Source organism: Zalophus californianus, chromosome 5, assembly GCF_009762305.2.
Source record: "Zalophus californianus isolate mZalCal1 chromosome 5, mZalCal1.pri.v2, whole genome shotgun sequence".
NCBI classification, from domain to species: domain Eukaryota; kingdom Metazoa; phylum Chordata; class Mammalia; order Carnivora; family Otariidae; genus Zalophus; species Zalophus californianus.
Window position 1 is genome coordinate 103401969 of NC_045599.1, and position 21700 is coordinate 103423668.

The window sequence follows — 21700 nt, forward strand, 5'->3', positions numbered from 1 at the left end:
AGAGCAATCTTGAGAAAGAAAAACAAAGCTAGAAGTATCGTGCCCCCAGACTTCAAACTGTACTAACAAAGCTATAGTAATCAAAACAATATGGTATGGGCACAAAAATAGACACAGATGGAACAGAATAGACAGTCCAGAAAGTAAGCCATGCTTACATGGTTCATTAATCCACGACAGATGAGACAAGAATATATGGGGAAAAGACAATCTCTTCAATAAAGGGGCTGGGAAAACTGGACAGCCACATGGCAAAACAATGAAACTGGATTGTTTTTTTACACCATAAATAAAAATACACTCAAAGTGGATTCAAGACCTAAATGTGAGACCTGAAACCATAAAACTTTTAGAAAAGAACATAGGCAGTATTTTTTTTTTTTTACATCTGCCATAGCAACGTTTTTCTAGATCTCTCTCCTAAGACAAGGGAAACAAAAGCAAAAATAAACTATTGGGACTACCCCAAAATAAAAAGTTATTACACAGTGATGGAAACCATAAACAAAACAAAAAAGGCAACCTACTAAATAGAGATATTTGCAAACGACATATTTGATAAGGGGATGATATCTATAAAGAACTTACACAACTCAACAGCAAAACACAATCTGATAAAAAATGAGCAAAGATACTTGAATAGACATTTTTCCAAAGAAGACATACAGATGGCCAGATACATGAAAAGGTGTTTAATATCACTAATCACTGGGGAAATGCAAATCAAAACTACAATGACATATCCCCTTACACTTGCTAGAATGGCTAGTATAAAAAGGACAAATACACAAGTGTTGGCAAGGGTGTGGAAAGAAAGGAACCCTCATGCACTGTAGATGGGAATATAAATTAGTTCAGCCACTGTGGGAAAAGATATGGAGTTTTCTCAAAAAATTAAAAATAGAAATACTGTATGATCCAGTAATTCCATCACTGGGTATTTATCCAAAGAAAACAAAAGCACTAATCAGGAAAGATGTTTGCAGCATTATTTACAATAGCCAAGATAGGGAAACAACCCACGGTCCATCAATAGATGAATGGATAAAGATGTAGAATATACATACAGGAGAATATTACTCAGCAATAAAAAGGATGAGATTTTGCTATTTGTGACATGGATGGGCCTAGAGGGTATTATGCTAAGTGCAATAAGTCAGACTGAGACAGACAAATACCATGATTTTACTTATATGTGGAATCTAAAAAAAACAAATAAATAAACAAACAGCAACATCAAGACAGAAAGCAAACTGATGACTTGCCAGAGAGGAGAGGGGTAGAAGACTGGGTGGTACAGGCTTCCACTTACTGAATGAATAAGTCACAGAAAACAAAAACAACAGCATAGGGAATATAGTCAATGGTATTATAATAATGTTGTATGACAAACTGTAGTTACACTTGTGGTGAGCATGGCATGATGTATAAACTTGAATCATTATGTTGTACAGCTGAAACTAATGTAATATGTACCAACTCTATTCAAAAAGTAAGTAATAAACAAAACAAAAACAAAGCCCAAACTCAGACTCCAAATCTTAGTGCTCCCTAAGTGAGGCTGCTCACCTGCCTCCAAAGGACTGGGATGGGGGTACAGCTTGCTGGTTTCCCCCTCCCTGAGATCTCATCTCCTTTCCAAAAAGACCCTGGGACCAGCTGGGCTTGAGCACCACTTACTCTGTCCTCAGCAGGAGAGCATCAGTGATCTGAAAAGCAGAGAAGCTGGGAACAGAGAATACCCCTGGTTACCTCCGAGGTCCCAGCATGAGGAGATTCTGGTCATCATCCTGCCAAGGATCTTACTAGCTTTATTCCATTCATCTCCCTTGCTCTGCTGGGAGGCGAGCAGGCATTACAGTTTGATGCTTCTTCTCTTACTCTGCTGGCTAGCACTCTTCCACCCATTCATCAAATTCAATGCTTTGTCAGGCTTAATGGCCTTCAAGTTCTGGCCCCATCTTCCTTATGTTACACTTGCCACCCTCTGCCCTAGGAATGCTGATAAGCAATTTAATTAACTAAACATTAATCAAATATCTACTATGTGCCTGGTATGGTGCAAGGCTCTGGGAATTAAATGGGGGACAAAATAAAAACAAATATGGTACCTGTTCACCCCAAATGGCCTATGGTCTCATGGGCATCAGACATAGATAGGCAATCACAATACAGTGTGATGAGGGTTCTGATGCGGGAAGCAGAGCAGGGTCTGGGAACTCCAGCGGAGGTCCTGCAGCCTGGACTATCAGGAAGGCTTTCTCAGCATGGTAAGGAGCCAATTTATCTGGCCAAGAATTCACCACATCGATGGATGAGGTGAATAGGATAAGGTATGGCAAGTGTTGGCTATACTTCCTGAATCCCCAGTTTCCAAATGGGACATGTGGCCGCAGGGGACTCTTTCACACAGATACCAAGGTTAGAGGGGATTCCACCACATCACTGTCCTTTTATGTCTGGGCTTCTATCAACAGTCTAGAGGAAGCAAGAATTATGAGACTTACTTAAAAGTATCAGTCTACCCAGGTTCTTCAACTTAGTGGTACAAGACCACATTCTCAGCATGGGGACCAAACAGAGTGAGTACTCAGATGTCCCCCCCCCCAAATCTTCTCTGCCTCCAGCACCCTCAAAAGCCCTATGGCTTCTATAACCATTCCTAGATGGGAAAGGAGTGAGAAGAGGGAGTATTTTTAAGTAATGAAGCCCAGCACAGAGAAGATTGCCTTACAGGAGCTGAGAGGTTTCAGTGGAATAAATAACCCCATCAAGTGGGAGACAGAAGGTAACGACCTCAGCTTGCTCTCTTTCCTCCCTCCCATCTCTTGCTGCTGGCCTCATGGACAGAAATCCCCCAGGAGCTGAAGGGCAAGGGAACTCATCGCCATAAACTAGTAGTTCTCACACTTTTATGTCAGGATCACCTGAGGACTGTTGAAACAAATATGCCCAGGCCCCATCTCCAAGTTTTCTGACTCACTTGGTGGGGGATGGGGACTCAAGAATTTGCCAGAAGTTCACCAGTGAGGCAGGTAAGATGTGGATGTTAGGACACACAGTAAGAACAGCTGCCATAAACTCTACTATACCAGCCAGCCTCCTGAGGTACGGGGCGGGGGAGGTGATCCAAAGGGGCACACATGCATCTATGGAATCTATACCATTAGACCATGGGACAGCAGACTTTTCCCCATAAAGAACCAGATAGTAAATATTTTAGCCTTACAGGCCATACAGTTGCTACTACTTAACTCTGCCATCATAGCACAAAAAAAAAAGGTCACAGACAACACATAAATGAGCATTTTCTTTTATTTTCCAATAAAAATTTACTTTCTTTCTTTACTTACAAGATTTTATTTCCCACAAATTCATTTAAGTCTCACCCACCTGTATCTCCTCAGTGTTCAGAAAACACCATAACAGTCATTCCCTGAGTATCCACATATAAATGCCAGGAACTTTATGTGCATTAGAAGAAATGCTTTGAAGAAATCTAGATTTAATCTATCCCAGTTAGGACCACACTTGGGTAGCTCTCACTTTATTTAAACCCATTTCTCATCTCCACTGTGTGTCAGAAACTATGCTAGTCGGTGATGATCCAGAAGTAAACAAGACATCCACAGTCCCTATTTTGGAGCTTAACTGGCCAATGAGATGTTGGTGAAAGTTTTCTGGCTGCAAGCAACAGACATGAGCCTAAGTAAATTAGATTAAAAGAAAAGTGTTGGAAGAACACCGGAATACCAAGAGGCTTGAGAGACAAACAGGTTAGCTATTCCTCTGGAAGGCTGGAACCCAGAACAGTTCCCACAAGAGCTGCCAAGACCCAAGCCCCACTTCTGGATTCTCTTTAACTCTCTCTGGGCTGGGGACCTGGCTGAGGTAGTTTTAAAATTTCCCCTGATGATTCTGATTTGTAAACATGGTTGATAACTACTGCTCTGATCTCTTCAAAAAAATTGTTTTCCGCCTTTGTCATTCTGGTTTTTAGTAGATCATGGACTCCTGATAAAGTTAGAATAAATGTTTGAATATCCACCCAAATTCCCCAACTCCCCACCAAGTTTGACAGGTGGACAACATGCTCTGTCTTCATAGCACCTTTTCAAACCATCCTCCGGTTTTATCTTTAATGAGCCCTATGAGGTAGATGGCACGGGTGTTATTATTACTCAATAAGGAAACTGAGGCTCAGGTAAGGGACGTGCCCAAATTCACACAGCAAGTGAATGGGCAGAGCTGAGACTAGAACCCAGGTCTCCAAAGGGCATTGGTTCACCAACTTGAGCATGAATAAGACACACCAAGGAACTTTGTCCCAGTGCAGTGTCCTTGGCTTCAAACCCAGAAGATTCTGACCCAGGAAGTCTTGAGTGAGGCACAAGCACCCACATTATCACCAAAGTGATTCTGATACATATGGCCCAAAAATCTTGGTGAAACACTGCCATCGAGGAAAGCATCTTCAGCCCAAAGCTTTGAATATTATCCTGCCCAGAAGCAAAAGAGTGGACCCACTACCTAATTCAAGATGTTTCCCAACCTATGGTATTTCATTTTCTTTTCCCTTTACCTTACTACCTACTAACATTAGCTTTTTCTAGAGAAATAATAGTCAAACTCTAGATGAGCAATAGTGAGTTTCAGTTCCACACGCCAACTCTGACCAACTTGCAGTGGTTTCTTAGAGCCTTGGATTGAGAAACAAGGGGATTGGGCCAGGTACAGCAGGAGAATATACTCTGATCAGTTATTGGTGTCAGTCATGGACACAGTGAGGAATTGTGGCAGTCCAGCCTATCATCTAGATAGTACTTTCCTTTCCTAGATAGTACTAATCCTCAGGTTTTTTCTCATTTTTCTGCTTAGAGAGTATTTCTATGAAGAGACCTAGGTTCTGAGTAACAGATACTGATGATTTCTTAAAAGTGCTTCCATGCTGTCCATAAGCTATGGGTTCTGCTTGAGATATTCTGGATGCCATGATTGAAATGTAAATATCCCCTGAAATCCATCAATGTCTGGGTAGCTGATTAAGCACCATGGACTATAACAGTGTTCCCTTTTCTGATGTTCAGGCCTCTCTTTATTTGTGTGAGCTGATGTATTACCACAATGAGGGGACTTTCTCACATTCTGCTCATGATAACAGATGAGGTGTGAAATTGATTCTGAACACCTAGAAGGGTTATGATTTATCATCATACATTAGGCCCTATGGAGCTTTACTGGATGAATCCCAACTACATGCAGAATTCAACCACACTTCCACAAAGATGACAATTAGTGACTCAAGATACTTTAAATACAGCTATTGCATAGTTGGCACCCACTAAAGGGCTCCCTTTCATTAAGTTAACAAATATTTACTGAGCACCTAACATATTCCAGGTACGATTTTAGGAGCCACAGATACTGCACTAGTCAAGAGAAACTTACTTATCCTAAGACCTAGCTCCCCTCCGGATTATAATTAGGTAAATTTAGTGTACCCTCACCTTTGGGTAAACACCAACAGCCTCATACCTGAGGATCAATACTTGAAGTGTCCTGAACTGAATATCATTGTACAGTTTCCTGGACTGCAGATACTTGGAGGAGCCAAACCGATGACTAATGCTGCACTTTCAATATTGTTATTCCCAGAACAGATCCATGCAAATTTCTAATGAGGTTGTCCCACATGTGAACCACTCAGGAAGTCACTCGGTCAAGAAGGGCTCAGGCAAAAGCCTTACCTACATCTGCAAAGAATTTTCTCTTCTGCCAACCAATGTCTAAAACCACATCCTTACATAGAATTGGACAAGAGAAACAGGGGGTGGTTCATCAGAAACACTTAGGTTTTTTGGTATATAGGCTCCTAAGGCTTTGTTCACCAACCCCAGAATTCTGCCTCTCAAGTTCTAGGATGGGCTCCAGGCAGATATATTTTGAACAAGTACCCATGGGTGAGTCTGATAAATCTAGAAAACGTGGTCTTTAAGTTTCATTTAGATACAAGCCTGGTCTCTGTCAAAATACAAGGTACAAATTCTGGTAAATGGATAGAGACCTACCCAACTAGAAATCATGCAAGTTGACTTCTAGTACTGATTTTGTCTTTAATCAGCTGTGTGACTTCAGACCAGCCACTCCACCTTTCTGGACCAGTGTCTTCATATGCACAAGGAGGGGATAAGGAGTAGATCATTTCTGAAGTGCCTTGAGGAGCTAAGTTTATATAGCTATATTTTTTCACATTTGCAGGCCAATTTCACATACCAACTGATTAAGCCCCAGTATAAATCTCACTGTTAAGTAGAGTTTTTTTTTTTTACAAGAGAGTAATGCATACTTAAAATATATTTATGCCAGATCAGTCCATTACCTATTTAAATGCCTTCAGGATCCATAATTAGGCTTCTGAGGTATTCAGTATAAAATTTTTATAAACTCTCCAGTGGCAGAGTCATCCTTGTGCTATTTGTCACCCTGACTTCCCACCCCTTGCCCCATCATTTAGGTGTCCCCACAGCTGCAGTAGTCATTACCTGACTCCTACATGGAAACTACTGGATTTCTGTATCAATAGGTGTGTAAATTCCTTCTCCTCATTAATGAATCCAGAGTTGTCTTTGTATCAACCTTTAACAGACTGACTTTTTGCCTAATCATCTCCATTTGATTAATATCCCCACTTTTTTTGTTCTGATTGCCTGCCTCTCTATACCCTACTCACGTACACCTGCAGGCAAATAGGCTCTGTGCTGATGGCTAAGACCATCAGGCAAGCAACAGATCAGATGGCAAACATCAAGATTTTTATGTCTATGGCTTCTCCATGCATAATGGCTTCTCCTTTGACATAATAACGAATGGGACTGAAATCTGACTGTCTTGCCCATTCAAACTAGTCATGTTGTCCATACCCCCATCTCCAGCCAAGTTACACATCAAAATCAGCAAAAGTAATTCCCTGGAATTTCTTTACCAATCCATAGTTGACTCAGCCAGTGCTCATCTTCAGAATGAGCCTTGCATTTCACTACTCCTCTGGAATCATAGCATATTACGGCAATAGGTCTCAAAAGTTTAATGTGGTGAGAATTCCACAGGAGTGTGGCAACTGTTTCCTTATCGACTTGAAGCCCCACACTCTCCCTTCTATCCCCTATTCTATACTGCCAGGCCTACAAGCTTGCATCCTGAATGTCCCAGGTTTTCTTACCAGGAGCTTTTGGTTAGGTTCAGCCAGTGTAAACCACTGGCAGCCAGAAAGGAGAAGTCATCCTGGTTCCAACACAAGCATAGGTTTTATCTCTTTAGCAAATCCAGCAGTAATAGCAGCAGCAAGGTAGGTACCCTCCCTCCAAGGTCCCAGCACTGCCTATATGGGCTCCAGACTAGCAGCTTCCTCATCAAATGACCTCCCCGATCCTTTTGAATCGTTAACACGCCTGTTCTTCCTTCTGCTCCTCCAGCCTTCCTAACACCATTGTAACTATGGTAAAGTGTTGGCAAAATGGTCCCAATTAATCCCTGACTGTTCCCCTTTGTGAAGTGATTATAAAGCTCCTCCCATTAAAAGACGGAGTCAATGTGAGAGATGAGTATGGGCTGGCCTTATTACTTCGGTCAACAAGTCACAATACAAGCAATTCTGTGCCAGTTTTGATTCTAGACCTGAAGACTTTGCATGCTTCTTTTTGGAATCCCGCTGAGGTGCCATGTGAATGAGCCTGGGGTAACCAGCTGGAGGAGGACCCATGTACCGCAGCCAATAAGCAGCCAGATCCCAGAATTCAAGCTACCTAGATGACCTGACACTTACCACAGACACAGAAGGGAGCCCAGTCAAGATCAGATGAAAGATCCAATTGGCCAGTAGACTCATGAGCAATAATAAACAATTGTTCTTTTAAGCTACTCATTTTAGGGTGTTTTGTTACCCCACAACAGAAAACTGATACAATAATTGACTGTTTGCCTTAAATCTCTCTTCCATTGCAGTTTCTCTGACTGGACCATAACTGACAAAGGCAACTTGTTAAGAATGCATATCCCCCACTGAAGCACCCCCCCGACAATTTTGATGTGTGGTCTCAGACCATTCTTCGCCAAACAGAGCTTTCCAGGGGATACAGAGATCATCCTATCTATACTCTCCTTCCTGAGGCAGTTTATATTTAAGTTCACTTTTAGGTAAAAACTCAGTCTGATTAAATATTTGGCAACCAATTCCAGTGTCCAAGGAACATCTCAACACTGCCAAGGATTTTTTTTCCCCCTAATTGCTAACTTCATTCCCTCAAGGGGCATTTATCTCTCTTATTTCTGGCTTAAAAAAAAAAAAAAAAAAAAAAAGGATAGTGGCTGAGAGATATTTTAAGAAAAACATTGTTTTACCCCATAAGTTAAATAGCCCCAGCCAAATGGCCCCTTGGAATTAATATAAAACAAAGGCAAAAAACAAATTAAAACTCTTTAATATCAGATTGGTTTTGGATAAATTAGATCTACTGTGTGACTTTCTACAAGTCATTAGCCTCTCTGAACCTCAATTTCTTTTTCAACTGTTAAAGTCTGTTGTGAGAAACAAATGAAACAAAGTTTGTAAAAAGTTAATGTGTTTGGTGTTGGCTTTCTCTTCTACAAATTTGCTCTCTAAAAAAATAAACTGAATCTTGTATGCACCCAAATCCCCAGATACCAGTTTTATCAGAGCATCATGAACAAACTCTCCCATAACGATGGTTGACAAGCACCCATACCTATGGCAACTGATGTGGAGGAGCAATGCTGAAGCCAAACACCTGCCCCTGCCTTCTGGGGAAGAAATGCCCTAGAGAGCTCCAATCTCAAGAGAAGAACCCAAAGAAGCACATTAATTCTTTTGAGTTTACCCAAGCAACAAGAAGACGATTTAATACAAATTAATATTTTTTAATTAGACAACAAAGAAGCAAAGGGGAAAAAATTCCTATTGCCCACAGCAATCACAGTCAGTACTTTGAGTATGTTCTTCCACACTCTGGGAGCTGTTCTCTTAACCTCCACTTCGACCTCTCCCAAAAGAAGCCACTGGTATAAAACAAGAAGAGAACAATGTAGATGAAACTCCAGAACTCAGAGGAAAAATGGAGGGAGATTACATCACACACTCCACAGAAGCCTCTTCTAATTTCCTTCCATTAGATCTCTCAGTCCTCTCCTAGGCTGTGCTTGGGTCAGGCAAGGGAGAAGTCAAGGAGAAAGGTAAGTGGGAGGCCAAGGAACAATATAGTTTCTTTTCCCTTCCTATACCTAACTTCCAGCCTTGTTGGATCCTGCCTCCCTCCAAAATACTCCTTTATTATTCGGAACAAGTTAGCAACAAAGTTGTTAGGATTTTGTTGTTTTTGTTTTTCAGGATTCATACCCCACCCCCAACCAAAGCATTTATTTTTAGCTAAGGGCACTCCCCAAGAGATCCTAATGAATGGAGTGGTCTCCAATAATGTGTGTATGCATGCAGTATTTTATAGTCAAAATCCCATAAACACAATTAAGACTGTACCTATATACACATGTAATATAAATATATGGTCATTGATCTCATTTACTCTATCACAAACATCTTTATTTGTCAGTAGATATCCTTTTACATTTTCAAGGCTATATGGTATCTCACAATGTATTAAGTAATTCTTCATTGTTGGATACTAGTTTATTAATATTATAAAGGAGAAAGTATTCTTGTTCCATCTTTCTCACTTGCCCAATTATCCCTTAGGATACAGGCTTGAAGAGGAATAGCAGAGTCAAAGGTAAATAATATGCACATTTAATGCTTTGATATATTTTGCCAAATTCTTCTTCAGGGCTAGACCAGGGAATATCCCATTGAGGACATGAGAGAGTGTTCACAAGAGGAGATTTGTGAGCCCCAAATGGAATCAAAGAAGAAAGTACATGTCAAAAAGCCTGGAGGCCTTACCTTGAATGCTGGTGCTTTATTTTTTTCTTTCAAACAGAAATGGCTTCCTCATTGTCCCTTTGTAGCTTTTGAACATCACTGCCTATAAATCTTTGCCCTTGCGTCTTCCCTCTCTACCTCCTCCTTGATGCTTTCTCAGGCAGTTAATGTAACAACTGTAACAACAACAAATTTTTCATTTACTCTTAATGCTAACTTATACTAGAATGCAGCCTGTTGGCCCTCTATACAGACAGCTATACTTCAATACTGCATAACATAACATTCCAAAACTCAACTTGTAATAGCAATCATTTATTTTCTTGCTCACCAGACAGCAGGTTGTTTCAGGTGTTAGGGCAGCCACATTTGGCTTCAGCTTCACGTCAGTTTCCATTTAATCCATTGGTCTCACTCTGAGCTCAGGTTAAAGGAACAATGGCAATCTGTACCATGCGCTTCTCAGAAAGACCTGGCAAACTACTAATTATGCCCACATCCCACTGGCCAAAATAAGCCACATGGCCAAGGCCAACATCAATAGAACTGGGAAATATACTCCTTCCACCCTAATGCACTGCAGGGTCACATGGCAGAAAGAGTAAAGATGTGAGGATAATTCAAACTATCACAGCATGTCAATTGTTAAAACTGACATGTTAAAATTGTTTTGTTAAAAACAAAACAGATTCGGAGTGGTCAGAGAGAAATTGTCTACTTACTAAGATTATAAACCACCTAATAACCTTGCCCAGCTGTGGTTACAGAAGCAAGCAGTGGAGTCAAATAGCAGTGCCTGCATGGATATGGGCAGCCCTTTGCAACTATGTAACAAGCAGTGGTGTGGAAGCAGTGTTGCACAGCTCAGCCTACTACCCTGCAGAGAACAAGCACTGGTGAGGACATCAAAGCAGACAGAGCATCATGAACAAACTGTCCCAACCTGTGCCTCTGTCTCTACCTTCAGGGTCAAGGCCATATGGAAACTGTCGGCATCTAGGAATGTACCCATCCCCTGACTCATGAGCAGTGTTCCTGACCACCCACCTACAATAGCAAAGTACAGAACTCTGGGGACTTAATTACTGTCAATATTGGGAAAGTAATTGAAAGGCTTTGATGCAGTATCTCTTGTCAAATCACAGTTCAGACGGGTATTGAGCCAATAGAAGCTTCACTGAAAGAGCACAAAATGTAAAACTTAGAAGATGAGAGAACACTACCAAACTCATTTTCACAAGGCCAGCATTTGAATCATTACCACACCTGTTCTTCCTTTTGCTCCTCCAGCCTTCCTAACACCATTGTAACTATGGTAAAGTGCAGGCCAGCATTACCCTGATATGAAAGCTAGATGACACTACAAGAAAAAATTACAGGCTCATAACCTGATGAACAGACTTGCAAGAACCCTCAACAAAATATTAGCAAACAGAATTCAACGGTACATTTAAAGGATCATACACCATAATCACGTGGGATTTATTCCAGGGATCCAAGGATGCTTCAACATTCACAAATCAATATGATACACCCTATTAACAAAATCAAGGATAAAAATCTCATGATCATCTCAATAAATACATAAAAGGCATTTGACAAAATTTAAGATCCTTTCATGATAAAAACTCAACAAACTAGGTATAGACGGAATATACTTCAACATAAAAATGTTCCTATAGGACAAGTCTATAGCTAACATCATGCTCAATGGTAAAAAGCTCAAAGTTTTTCCTCTAAGATCAGGAATAAGACAAGGATGCCCACTCTCACCACTACTATTCAACATAGTACTGAAAGTCCTAGGACAGAGCAATTAGGCAAGAAATAAAAAACATCCAAATCAGAAAAGTAAAATTTTCTCTATTTGTAGAAGACATGATATTATAAATAGAGAACGCTAAAGATTTCACTAAAAAACTGTTAGAATAAATGAATTTGATCAAGTTGCAAGGTACAAAATACACAAAAATCAATTGCATTTCTATACATTAATAATGAACTACCAGAGAAAAATTAGGAAAACAATCTCATTTACAATACCACCAAAAGGGATAAAATACTTAAGAACACATTTAAGCAAGGAAGTGAAAGATCCGTACACTGAAAACTATGACATTGATGAAAGAAATTGAATATGCAAATAAATGGAAAGATACTCTGGCTCATGGATTGGAAGAATGTTGTTAAAATGTCCATACTACCCAAAGCAATCTACAGACTCAATTCAATCCCTATCAAAATTCCAATGGCATTTTTCACAGAAATAGGAAAAAAATCCAAAGGTTAGTATAGAATCACTAAAGACCCCAAATTGCCAAAGCAATTTTGAGAAAGAACAAAGCTAGAGACATCTACTCCCTGACCTTAAACTGTATTACAAAGCTATAGTAATCAAAACAGTATGGTATTGGCACTACAGGAAAAAAAAGGACAGATTAATAGAACAGAACCAAGAGCCTAAAATAAATCTACATATATATATATGGTCAATTAATTTATCACAAAGAAGCCAAGTATGTACAACGGGGAAAGGATAGTTTCTTCAATAAATGGTGCTGAGAAACTGGATAGCCACATGCAGAAGAAAGAAATTGAATCCTTATCTTGCACAATACACAAAAATCAACTCAAAATGGATTAAAGACTTAAACCTAAGACCTGAAACCATAAAACTTCTGGAAGGAAACATAAGGAATAAGCTCCTTGACATTAGTCTTGTTGATTTTTCACATTTAGCACAAAAAACAAAGACAATGGGAAAAACAAACAAGTAGGACTACATCAAATTAAAAATCTGCACAGCAAAGGAAACCATCAACAAAAGGAAAAGGCACTAATGGGAGAAAATATTTGCAAACCACATATCTGATAAAAGGTTAATACCTGAGTTGTATGAGTTCTTCATATATCTTAATAGCAAAAAATGAACAATCCAATTAAAAAATGTGCAGATGGGCAGAGCAAGATGGCAGAGGAGTAGTAGAACTGGATTTCATCTGGTCTCAGGAGTTCAGCCGGATAGGGATCAAACCATTCTGAACACCTACGAACTCAACAGGAGATCGAAGAAAAGAATTGCAACAACTCTCTGAACAGAAAAGCGACCACTTACTGGAAGGTAGGACGGGCGGAGAAGTGAATCCGAGGTGATATTCGGGAAGATAGACGGCGGGGGAGGGGGCCTCTGTCAGCCGCTTCTGGCAAGTGATAGAGCCGCGGAACACAAAATTGGAACTTTTAGAAGTCGGCTCCGCTGAGGGAGGTCACTCCAGTGGCTAAGCGGGGGACAGTGGCTAACTCTCGCGGGACAGTGTGATCTCAGGACCCTCGGGGTCACAGAAAGACTGGGGGTGCCTGAGTGCGGCAGAGCTCCCAAGTATCGGAGCGGGGAAGCCGGCTGCAGAGACGGAGCCAAGGCGAGGGCTCTCAGCTCGGGGTTGCCATAAACTGTGATCCGCGGCCCAGTCGGGCCACTTCTCCTCCAGCAGGGACCCAACAACCAGCAGATCCAGGGAGACTCTCCTTCCTCCCCAGGGAGGGACGGCGCGGGAGCGCACCGCTGGGATCTGCTGGGTTTGGAGACTCCACACGGGGTCGGGTGCCAGAGATAGAAACACTCGGTCACAGGCCGGGTGAGCACGGAGTGCGGCCGGAGACCAGGGAGACGGGAGTGACTGACTGCTTTTCTCTGGGGCGCACTGAGGAGCGGGGCCCTGAGTTCTTGGCTCCTCTGGGGCAGAGATTGGGAGGCCGCCATTTCCACTCTCCTCCTCCAAAGCTGTACGGAAAGCTTGTAGGGAACAAAAGCTCTGGAGAGCAAACCCGAGCAGATTACTTAGCCCGGACCGGCAAGGGCGGGGCAATTCCGCCTCAGGCAAAGACATTTGGGAACCATGGCAACAGGTCCCTCCCCCAGAAGATGAGCAAGAACAGCCAGCCAAGACCAAGTTTACCGATGAGAACGGCAGAAATCCAGCGCTAGGGGAATGCTGCACATAGAATCCATGGCTTTTTTCCCATGATTTTTGGTCTTTCAAAGGTAATTGTTTTTAACTTTTTTTTTAATTTTTTCTTTTTCCCTTTTTCAACCAACATCTTATCAATCCCTTTTTTAAAAAAACATTTTTATTTTTCATTTTTAGATCGCTTCTCGGCCTTTTGGCTAAGATCAAGTGTATTTTTTATTTTTAGAGTCATATTCTATCCCTTCATAGTAGTTACCCTGATTTTGGCATATATATATAAGTAGTTCTCTCTTTAAATTTTGAAATACAGTTTCTAACAGATCAAAATATACCCTAAATCTCTAGTGTATGGCTTTGTTCTAGTCTCCTGCCTGATCTCATTCTCTCCCTTTTTTTTTTCCGTTTTTTCTTTCCAAATCCTCTTCTTTCTTTTTTCAAAATTTCTTAACAATTCCTTTTATAAAATTTTTTATAATTTTCATCTTTACAGTCATATTACATCCCTTTACCGTATCAATCCTTATTTTTGTACATATATGAGTTTTTCTTTCTTTACAATTTGCAGAGGCACTTTATTCTAACAGAACAAAATACACCCAAAATCTAGTGTGTGGCGCTGATCTAGGCACCAGCCTGATCATATTTGATCATATTCTGTTTTTTCTTTTTTGTTTTTGTTTGTTTTTATCTTATTCTCTTTCTTTCTTTTACTTTTTTCTTTCTTTCCCTTTCTTTTCCCCTGGTTTCAGATCTTTTCTGATTTGTTTAGAGTATATTTTTCTGGGGACATCATTACTGTTAGCAGTTTGTTCTCTCATTCATCTATTCTCCTCTGGACAAAATGACAAGATGGAAAAAATCACCTCAACAAAAAGAACAAGAGGCAGTACCAACTGCCAGGGACCTACTCAGTATGGATATTAGTACAATGTCAGACCTAGAGTTCAGAATGATGATTTAAAAGATACTAGCTGGGCTTGAATAAAGCATGAAAGTTATTAGAGAAACCCTTTCTGGAGAAATAAAACACTAAAATCTAAACAAGTCAAAATCAAAAAGGCTATTAATGAGGTGCAATAAAAAATGGGGGCACTACCTGCTAGGATAAATGAGGCAGAAGAGAGAATTAGTGATATAGAAGAACAAATGATGGAATATAAGAAGCTGAGAAAAAGAGAGATAAACAACTACTGGATCACGAGGGCAGAATTCGAGAGATAAGCGATACCATAAGACAAAACAACATTAGAATAATTGGGATCGCAGAAGAAGAAGAGAGAGAGGGGTAGAAGGTATATTGCAGCACATTATAGCAGAGAACTTCCCTAATTTGGGGAAGGAAATGGGCATCAAAATCCAGGAGGCACAGAGAACCCCTCTCAAAATCAATAAAAATAGGTCAACACCCCGACATCTAATAGTAAAACCTATGAGTCTCAGAGACAAAGAGAAAATCCTGAAAGCAGCTCGGGACAAGAGATCTGTAACCTACAATGGAAGAAACATTAAATTGGCAACAGACCTATCCACAGAGACCTGGCAGGCCAGAAAGGACTGGCATAATATCTTCAGAGCACTAAATGAGGAAAATATGCAGCCAAGAATACTATATCCAGCTAGGCTGTCATTGAAAATAGAAGGAGAGATAAAAAGCTCCCAGGAAAAACAAAATCTAAAGGAACTTGCAAACACAAAACCAGCCCTACAAGAAATATTGAAAGGGGTCCTCTAAGCAAAGAGAGAGCCTAAAAGCAGCATAGACCAGAAAGGAACACAGACAATAGACAGTAACAGTCACCTTACAGGCAATACAATGGCACTAGATTCATATCTTTCAATACTTACCCTGAATGTAAATGGGCTAAATGCCCCAATCAAAAGACACAGGGTATCAGATTGGATTAAAAAACCAGATCCATTGATATGCTGTCTGCAAGACACCCATTTTAGACCCAAAGTCACCTCCAGATTGAAAGTGAGGGGGTGGAAAACCATTTACGATGCTAATGGACACCAAAAGAAAGCTGGGGTGGATTCCTTATATCAGACAAATTAGATTTTAAAACAAAGGCTGTAATAAGAGATGAGGAAGGACACTATATCCTACTTAAGGGTCTATCCAAAAAGAAGATCTAACAATTGTAAATATCTATGCCCCTAACATGGGAGCAGCCAATTATATAAGGCAATTAATAACAAAAGCAAAGAAACACATTGACAACAACACAATAATAGTGGGGGACTTTAACACCGCCCTCACTGAAATGGACAGATCATCTAAGCAAAAGATCAACAAGGAAATAAAGTCTTTAAATGACACACTGGACCAAATGGACTTCACAGATTTACTCAGAACATTCCATCCCAAAGCAACAGAGTACACATTCTTCTCTAGTGCCCATGGAACATTCTCCAGAATAGATCACATCCTAGGTCACAAATCAGGGATCAACCGGTACCAAAAGATTGGGATCATTCCCTGCATATTTTCAGACCACAGTGCTTTGAAACTAGAACTCAATCACAAGAAGGAAAGTCGGGAAGAACTCAAATACATGGGGGCTAAAGAGCATCCTACTAAAGAATGAATGGGTCAACCAGGAAATTAAAGAAGAATTTTAAAAATTCATGGAAACAAATGAAAATGAAAACACAACTGTTCAAAATCTTTGGGATGCAGCAAAGGCAGTCCCAAGAGGAAAGTATATAGCAATACAAGCATTTCTCAAGAAACAAGAAAGGTTTCAAATACACAACCTAAGCCTACACCTAAAGGAGCTGGAGGAAGGACAGCAAATAAAGCCTAAACCCAGCAGGAGAAGAGAAATAATAAAGATCAGAGCAGAAATCAATGAAATAGAAACCAAAAGAACAGTAGAACAGATCAACAAAACTAGGAGCTGGTTCTTTGAAAGAATTAAAAAGATTGATAAACCCCTGGCCAGACTTAATCAAAAAAAAAAGAGAAATGACCCAAATCAACAAAATCATGAATGAAAGAGGAGAGATCACAACCAACACCAAAGAAATACAACAATTATAAGAACATATTGTGAGCAACTATATGCCAGCAAATTAGATAATCTGGAAGAAATGGATGCATTCCTAGAGATGTATCAACTACCAAAACTGAACCAGGAAGCAACAGAAAACCTGAACAGACATATAACCACTAAGGAAATTGAAGCAGTCATCAAAAATCTCCCAAGAAACAAAAGCCCAGGGCGAGATGGCTTCCCAGGGGAATTCTACCAAACATTTAAAGAAGAATTAATACCTATTCTTCTGAAACTGTACCAAAAAATAGAAATGGAAGGAAAACTTCCAAACTCGTTTTATGAGGCCACCATTACCTTGATCCCAAAACCAAAGACCCCATCAAAAAGGAGAATTACAGACCAATATCCTTGATGAACATGGATGCAAAAATTCTCACCAAAATACTAGCCAATAGGCTCCAACAGTCCATTAAAAGCATTATTCACCATGACCAAGTGGGATTTATCCCTGGGCTGCAAGGTTGCTTCAACATCCGCAAATCAATCATCGTGATACAATACATCAACAAAAGAAAGAACAAGAATCATATGATCCTCTCAATAGACGCAGAAAAAGCATTTGGCAAAGTACAACATCATTTCTTGATCAAAACTCTTCAGAGTCTAGGGATAGAGGGTACATATCTCAATATCATAAAAGCCATCTATGAAAAACCCACAGCAAATATCATTCTCAATGGGGAAAAGCTGAGAGCTTTCCCCCTAAGGTCAGGAACGTGGTAGGGATGTCCACTCTCACTACTGCTATTCAACATAGTATTAGAAGTCCTAGCCACAGCAATCAGACAACAAAAAGAAATCAAAGGCATCCAAATCGGCAAGGAAGAAGTCAAACTCTCACTCTTTGCAGATAATATGATACTTTATGTGCTTTGAAAGATTCCACAGAGACCTGGCAAGACAGGCAAGGTTGTCATTTAGAATGGATGAAGAGATGCAGAGCTTCCAGGACTGGCAGAAACTGAAAGAATATGAACACTAAGCCGGCCCTGCAAGAAATATTAAGGGGGTTCTATAAAAGGAGAAAGACCCCAAGAGTGATATAGAACAGAAATTTACAGAGACGATCTATAGAAACAAGGACTTCACAGGCAACACGATGACAATTAATTCATATCTTTCAATAATCAGTCTCAACATGAACGGCCTAAATGCTCCCATAAAATGGCACAGGGTTGCAGATTGGATAAAAAGGCAGGACCCATCCATATGCTGTCTACAAGAGACTCATTTTGAACCTAAAGATACATCCAGACTGAAAATGAAGGGATGGAGATCCATCTTCCATGCCAACGGACCTCAAAAGAAAGTGGGGGTAGCAATTCTCATATCAGACAAATTAGATTTTAAGCTAAAGACTGCAGTTAGAGACACAGAAGGACACTATATCATTCTTAAAGGGTCTAGTCAACAAGAAGATCTAACAATTGTAAATATCTATGCCCCCAACATGGGAGCAGCCAATTACATAAGCCAACTGTTAACCAAAATAAAGAGTCATATTGATAATAATACGTTAATTGTAGGAGATCTCAATACACCACTCTAAGGAATAGACAGATCATCTAAGCAGAAAAATCAACAAAGAAACAAGAGCTTTGAATGATACACTGGACCAGATGGACCCCAGAGATATATACAGAACATTCCACCCTAAAATAACAGAATACTCATTCTTCTCGAGCGCACATGGAAATTTCTCCAGAATAGACCACATACTGGGTCACAAATCAGGTCTTAACTGATACAAAAAGATTGAGATTATTCCCTGCATATCTCAGACCATAATGCTTTAAAACTGGAACTCAATCACAAGAAAAAAATTCGAAATTCAAACACTTGGAAGCTAAAGACCACTCTGCTTAAGAAGTTGAAAATAGAGCTACCCTACAACCCAGCAATTGCACTATTGGGTATTTACCCCAAAGATACAAATGTAGTGATCCAAAGGGGCACCTGCACCCAATGTTTATAGCAGCAATGTCTACAATAGCCAAACTGTGGAAAGAGCCTAGATGTCCATCAACAGATGAACGGATAGAGAAGATGTGGTATATATATGCAATGAAATATTATGCAGCCATCAAAAAAATGAAATCTTGCTATTTGCAATGACATGGCTGGAACTAGAGGGTATTATGCCAAGCGAAATAAGTCAATCACAGAAAGACAATTAGCATATAATCTCACTGATATGAGGAATTTGAGAAATAAGACAGAGGATCATACGGGAAGGGAGGGGAAAATGAAACAGATGAAACCAGAGAGGGAGACAAACAATAAGAGACTCTTAATCTCAGGAAACAAACTGAGAGTTGCTGGAGTGGAGGGGGGTGGGAGGGATGGGGTGGCTAGCCGATGGACATTGGAGAGGGTATGTGCTGTATGAGCACTGTGAATTGTGTAAGACTGATGAATCACAGACCTGTACCCCTGAAACAAATAATACATTATATGTTAATAAAAAAAAAATGTTTGGGTCAACCAGGAAATCAAAGAACAACTTAACCAATGAGAATGAAAACACATCAGTCCAAAACCTATGGGATACTGCAAAGGTGGTCCTAAGGGGGAAATACATAGCCATCCAAGCCTCACTCAAAAAAACAGAAAAGTCCCGAATTCACCAACTAACTTTACAGCTTAAAGAACTGGAGAAAAAGCAACAAATGATGCCTAAGCCATGCATTAGAAGATAAATAATTAAGAATAGAGCAGAGATCAATGAATTAGAAATGAGAAATACAGTAGAGCAGAACAACAAAACTAGAAGCTGGTTCTTTGAAAGAATTAATAAGATCAATAAACCACTGGCCAGACTTATCCAAAAGAAGAGAGAAAGGACCCAAATTAATAAAATTATGAATGAAAGGGGAGAGATCACGACTAACACCAAGGAAATAGAAACAATTATTCAAAATTGTTATCAACAACTATATGCCAATAAATTGAGCAACCTGGATGAAATGGATGCCTCCCTGAAAACCTATAAACTCCCAAGACTGAAAAAGGAAGAAATTAACAACATGAATAGGCCAATAACCAGTAACAAGATTGAAGCAGTGATCAAAAACCTCCCAAAAAACAAGAGTCCAGGGCCTGATGGATTCCCTTCAGAATTCTATCAAACATTCAAAGAAATAATATCTATTCTCCTGAAGCTGTTTCAAAAAAATAGAAACAGAAGGAAAGCTTCCAGACTCATTCTATGAGGCCAGCATTACCTTGATCCCCAAACCAGGCAAAGACCCCATCAAAGAGGAGAATTTCAGACCAATATCCCTGATGAATATGGATTCCAAAATTCTCAACAAAATTCTAGATAATAGGATCTAACAATACATTAAAAGGATCATCCACTACGACCAAGTGGGAATAATCCCTCGGATGCAAGGGTGGTTCAACATTTGCAAATCAATCAGTGTGATAGAACACATTAATAAGAGGAGAAAGAACCATAGGGTCCTCTCACTTGATGTAGAAAAAGCATTTGACAAAATACAGCATCCTTTCCTGATTAAAATTCTTCAGAATATAGGGATAGAGGGAACATTCCTCAAGTTCATAAAATCCATCCATGAAAAACCCACAGCGAATATCATCCTCAATGGGGAAAAGCTGAGAGCCTTTCCCTTAAGATCAGGAACATTACAAGGATGCCCACTCTCACCATTATTCTTCAACAGTGTACTAGAAGTCCTAGCAACAGCAATCAGACAACAAAAAGAAATAAAATGTATTCAAATTGGCAAAGAAGAAGTCAAACTCTCTCTCTTCAGAGATGACATGATACTTTATGTGGAAAACCCAAAAGACTACACCCCTAAATTACTAGAACTCATACAGCAATTCAGTAATGTGGCAGGATACAAAAATCAATGCATAGAAGTCAGTTGCCTTCTTATACATTACCAATGTAACTGTAGAAAGAGAAATTAGAGAATCGATTCCATTTACAATAGCACCAAAAACCATAAGATACCTCGGAATAAACCTAACCAAAGAGGCAAAGGATCTATACTCTAGGAACTACAGAACACTCATGAAAGAAATTGAAGACACAAAAAGATGGAAAAACATTCCATGCTCATGGATCAGAAGAATAAACATTGTTAAAATGTCTATGCTGCCCAGAGCAATCTATACCTTCAATGCCATCCCGGTCAAAATTCCAATGGCATTTTTCAAAGTGCTAGAACAAACAATCCTAATATTTGTATGGAATCAGAAAAGACCCCACATCACCAAGGAAATGTTGAAAAAGAAAAACATGCTGGGCATCATATTGCCCGATTTCAAGCTATATTATAAAGCCGTGATCACCAAGACAGCATGATACTGGCAGAAAAATAAACACACAGACCAATGGAACAGAATAGAGAGCCCAGATATGGACACTCAACTCTATGGTCAAATAATCTTTGACAAAGCAGAAAAAAGTATACGATGGAGAAAAGTCTCTTCAATAAAGGGTGCTGTGAAAATTGGACAGCTATATACAGAAGAATAAAATTCGACCATTCTCTTACACCATACACAAAGATAAACTCAAAGTGGATGAAAGACCTCAGTGTGAGACAGGAATCCATCAAAATCCTAGAGGAGAACATAAGCAGTAACCTCTTCAACATCAGCCACAACAACTTCTTTCAAGACACATCCCCAAAGGCAAGCAAAACAAAAGTGAAAATAAACTTTTGGGACTTCATCAAGATAAAAAGCTTCTG

General features: G+C 39.9%; 1 protein-coding gene and 1 long non-coding RNA gene across 9 annotated transcripts in view; one reads left to right on the top strand and one right to left on the bottom strand.

The window, feature by feature from the left end:
• ATP10B (ATPase phospholipid transporting 10B (putative)) overlaps positions 1–21700 on the top strand; it is a 391956-nt gene that overhangs the window by 285103 nt on the left and 85153 nt on the right. The window contains exon 23 of one of the 3 annotated variants that reach the window (XM_027606555.2): positions 8002–8728. The exons of the other annotated variants lie outside the window; for them this stretch is intronic. Within the exon in view, the coding sequence (XP_027462356.2) occupies positions 8002–8010 (9 nt within the window). The 3' untranslated portion in view covers positions 8011–8728. Of the gene's footprint in view, positions 1–8001; positions 8729–21700 lie in introns of those variants that run through there. 3 annotated transcript variants of the gene reach the window in all.
• LOC113929573 overlaps positions 1–21700 on the bottom strand; it is a 153356-nt gene that overhangs the window by 61834 nt on the left and 69822 nt on the right. For 4 of the 6 annotated variants that reach the window (XR_003522246.1, XR_003522245.1, XR_003522244.1 and 1 more), the window contains one exon: positions 9968–10122. The exons of the other annotated variants lie outside the window; for them this stretch is intronic. This is a non-coding gene — a long non-coding RNA (uncharacterized LOC113929573). The remainder of the gene's footprint in view (positions 1–9967; positions 10123–21700) is intronic. 6 annotated transcript variants of the gene reach the window in all.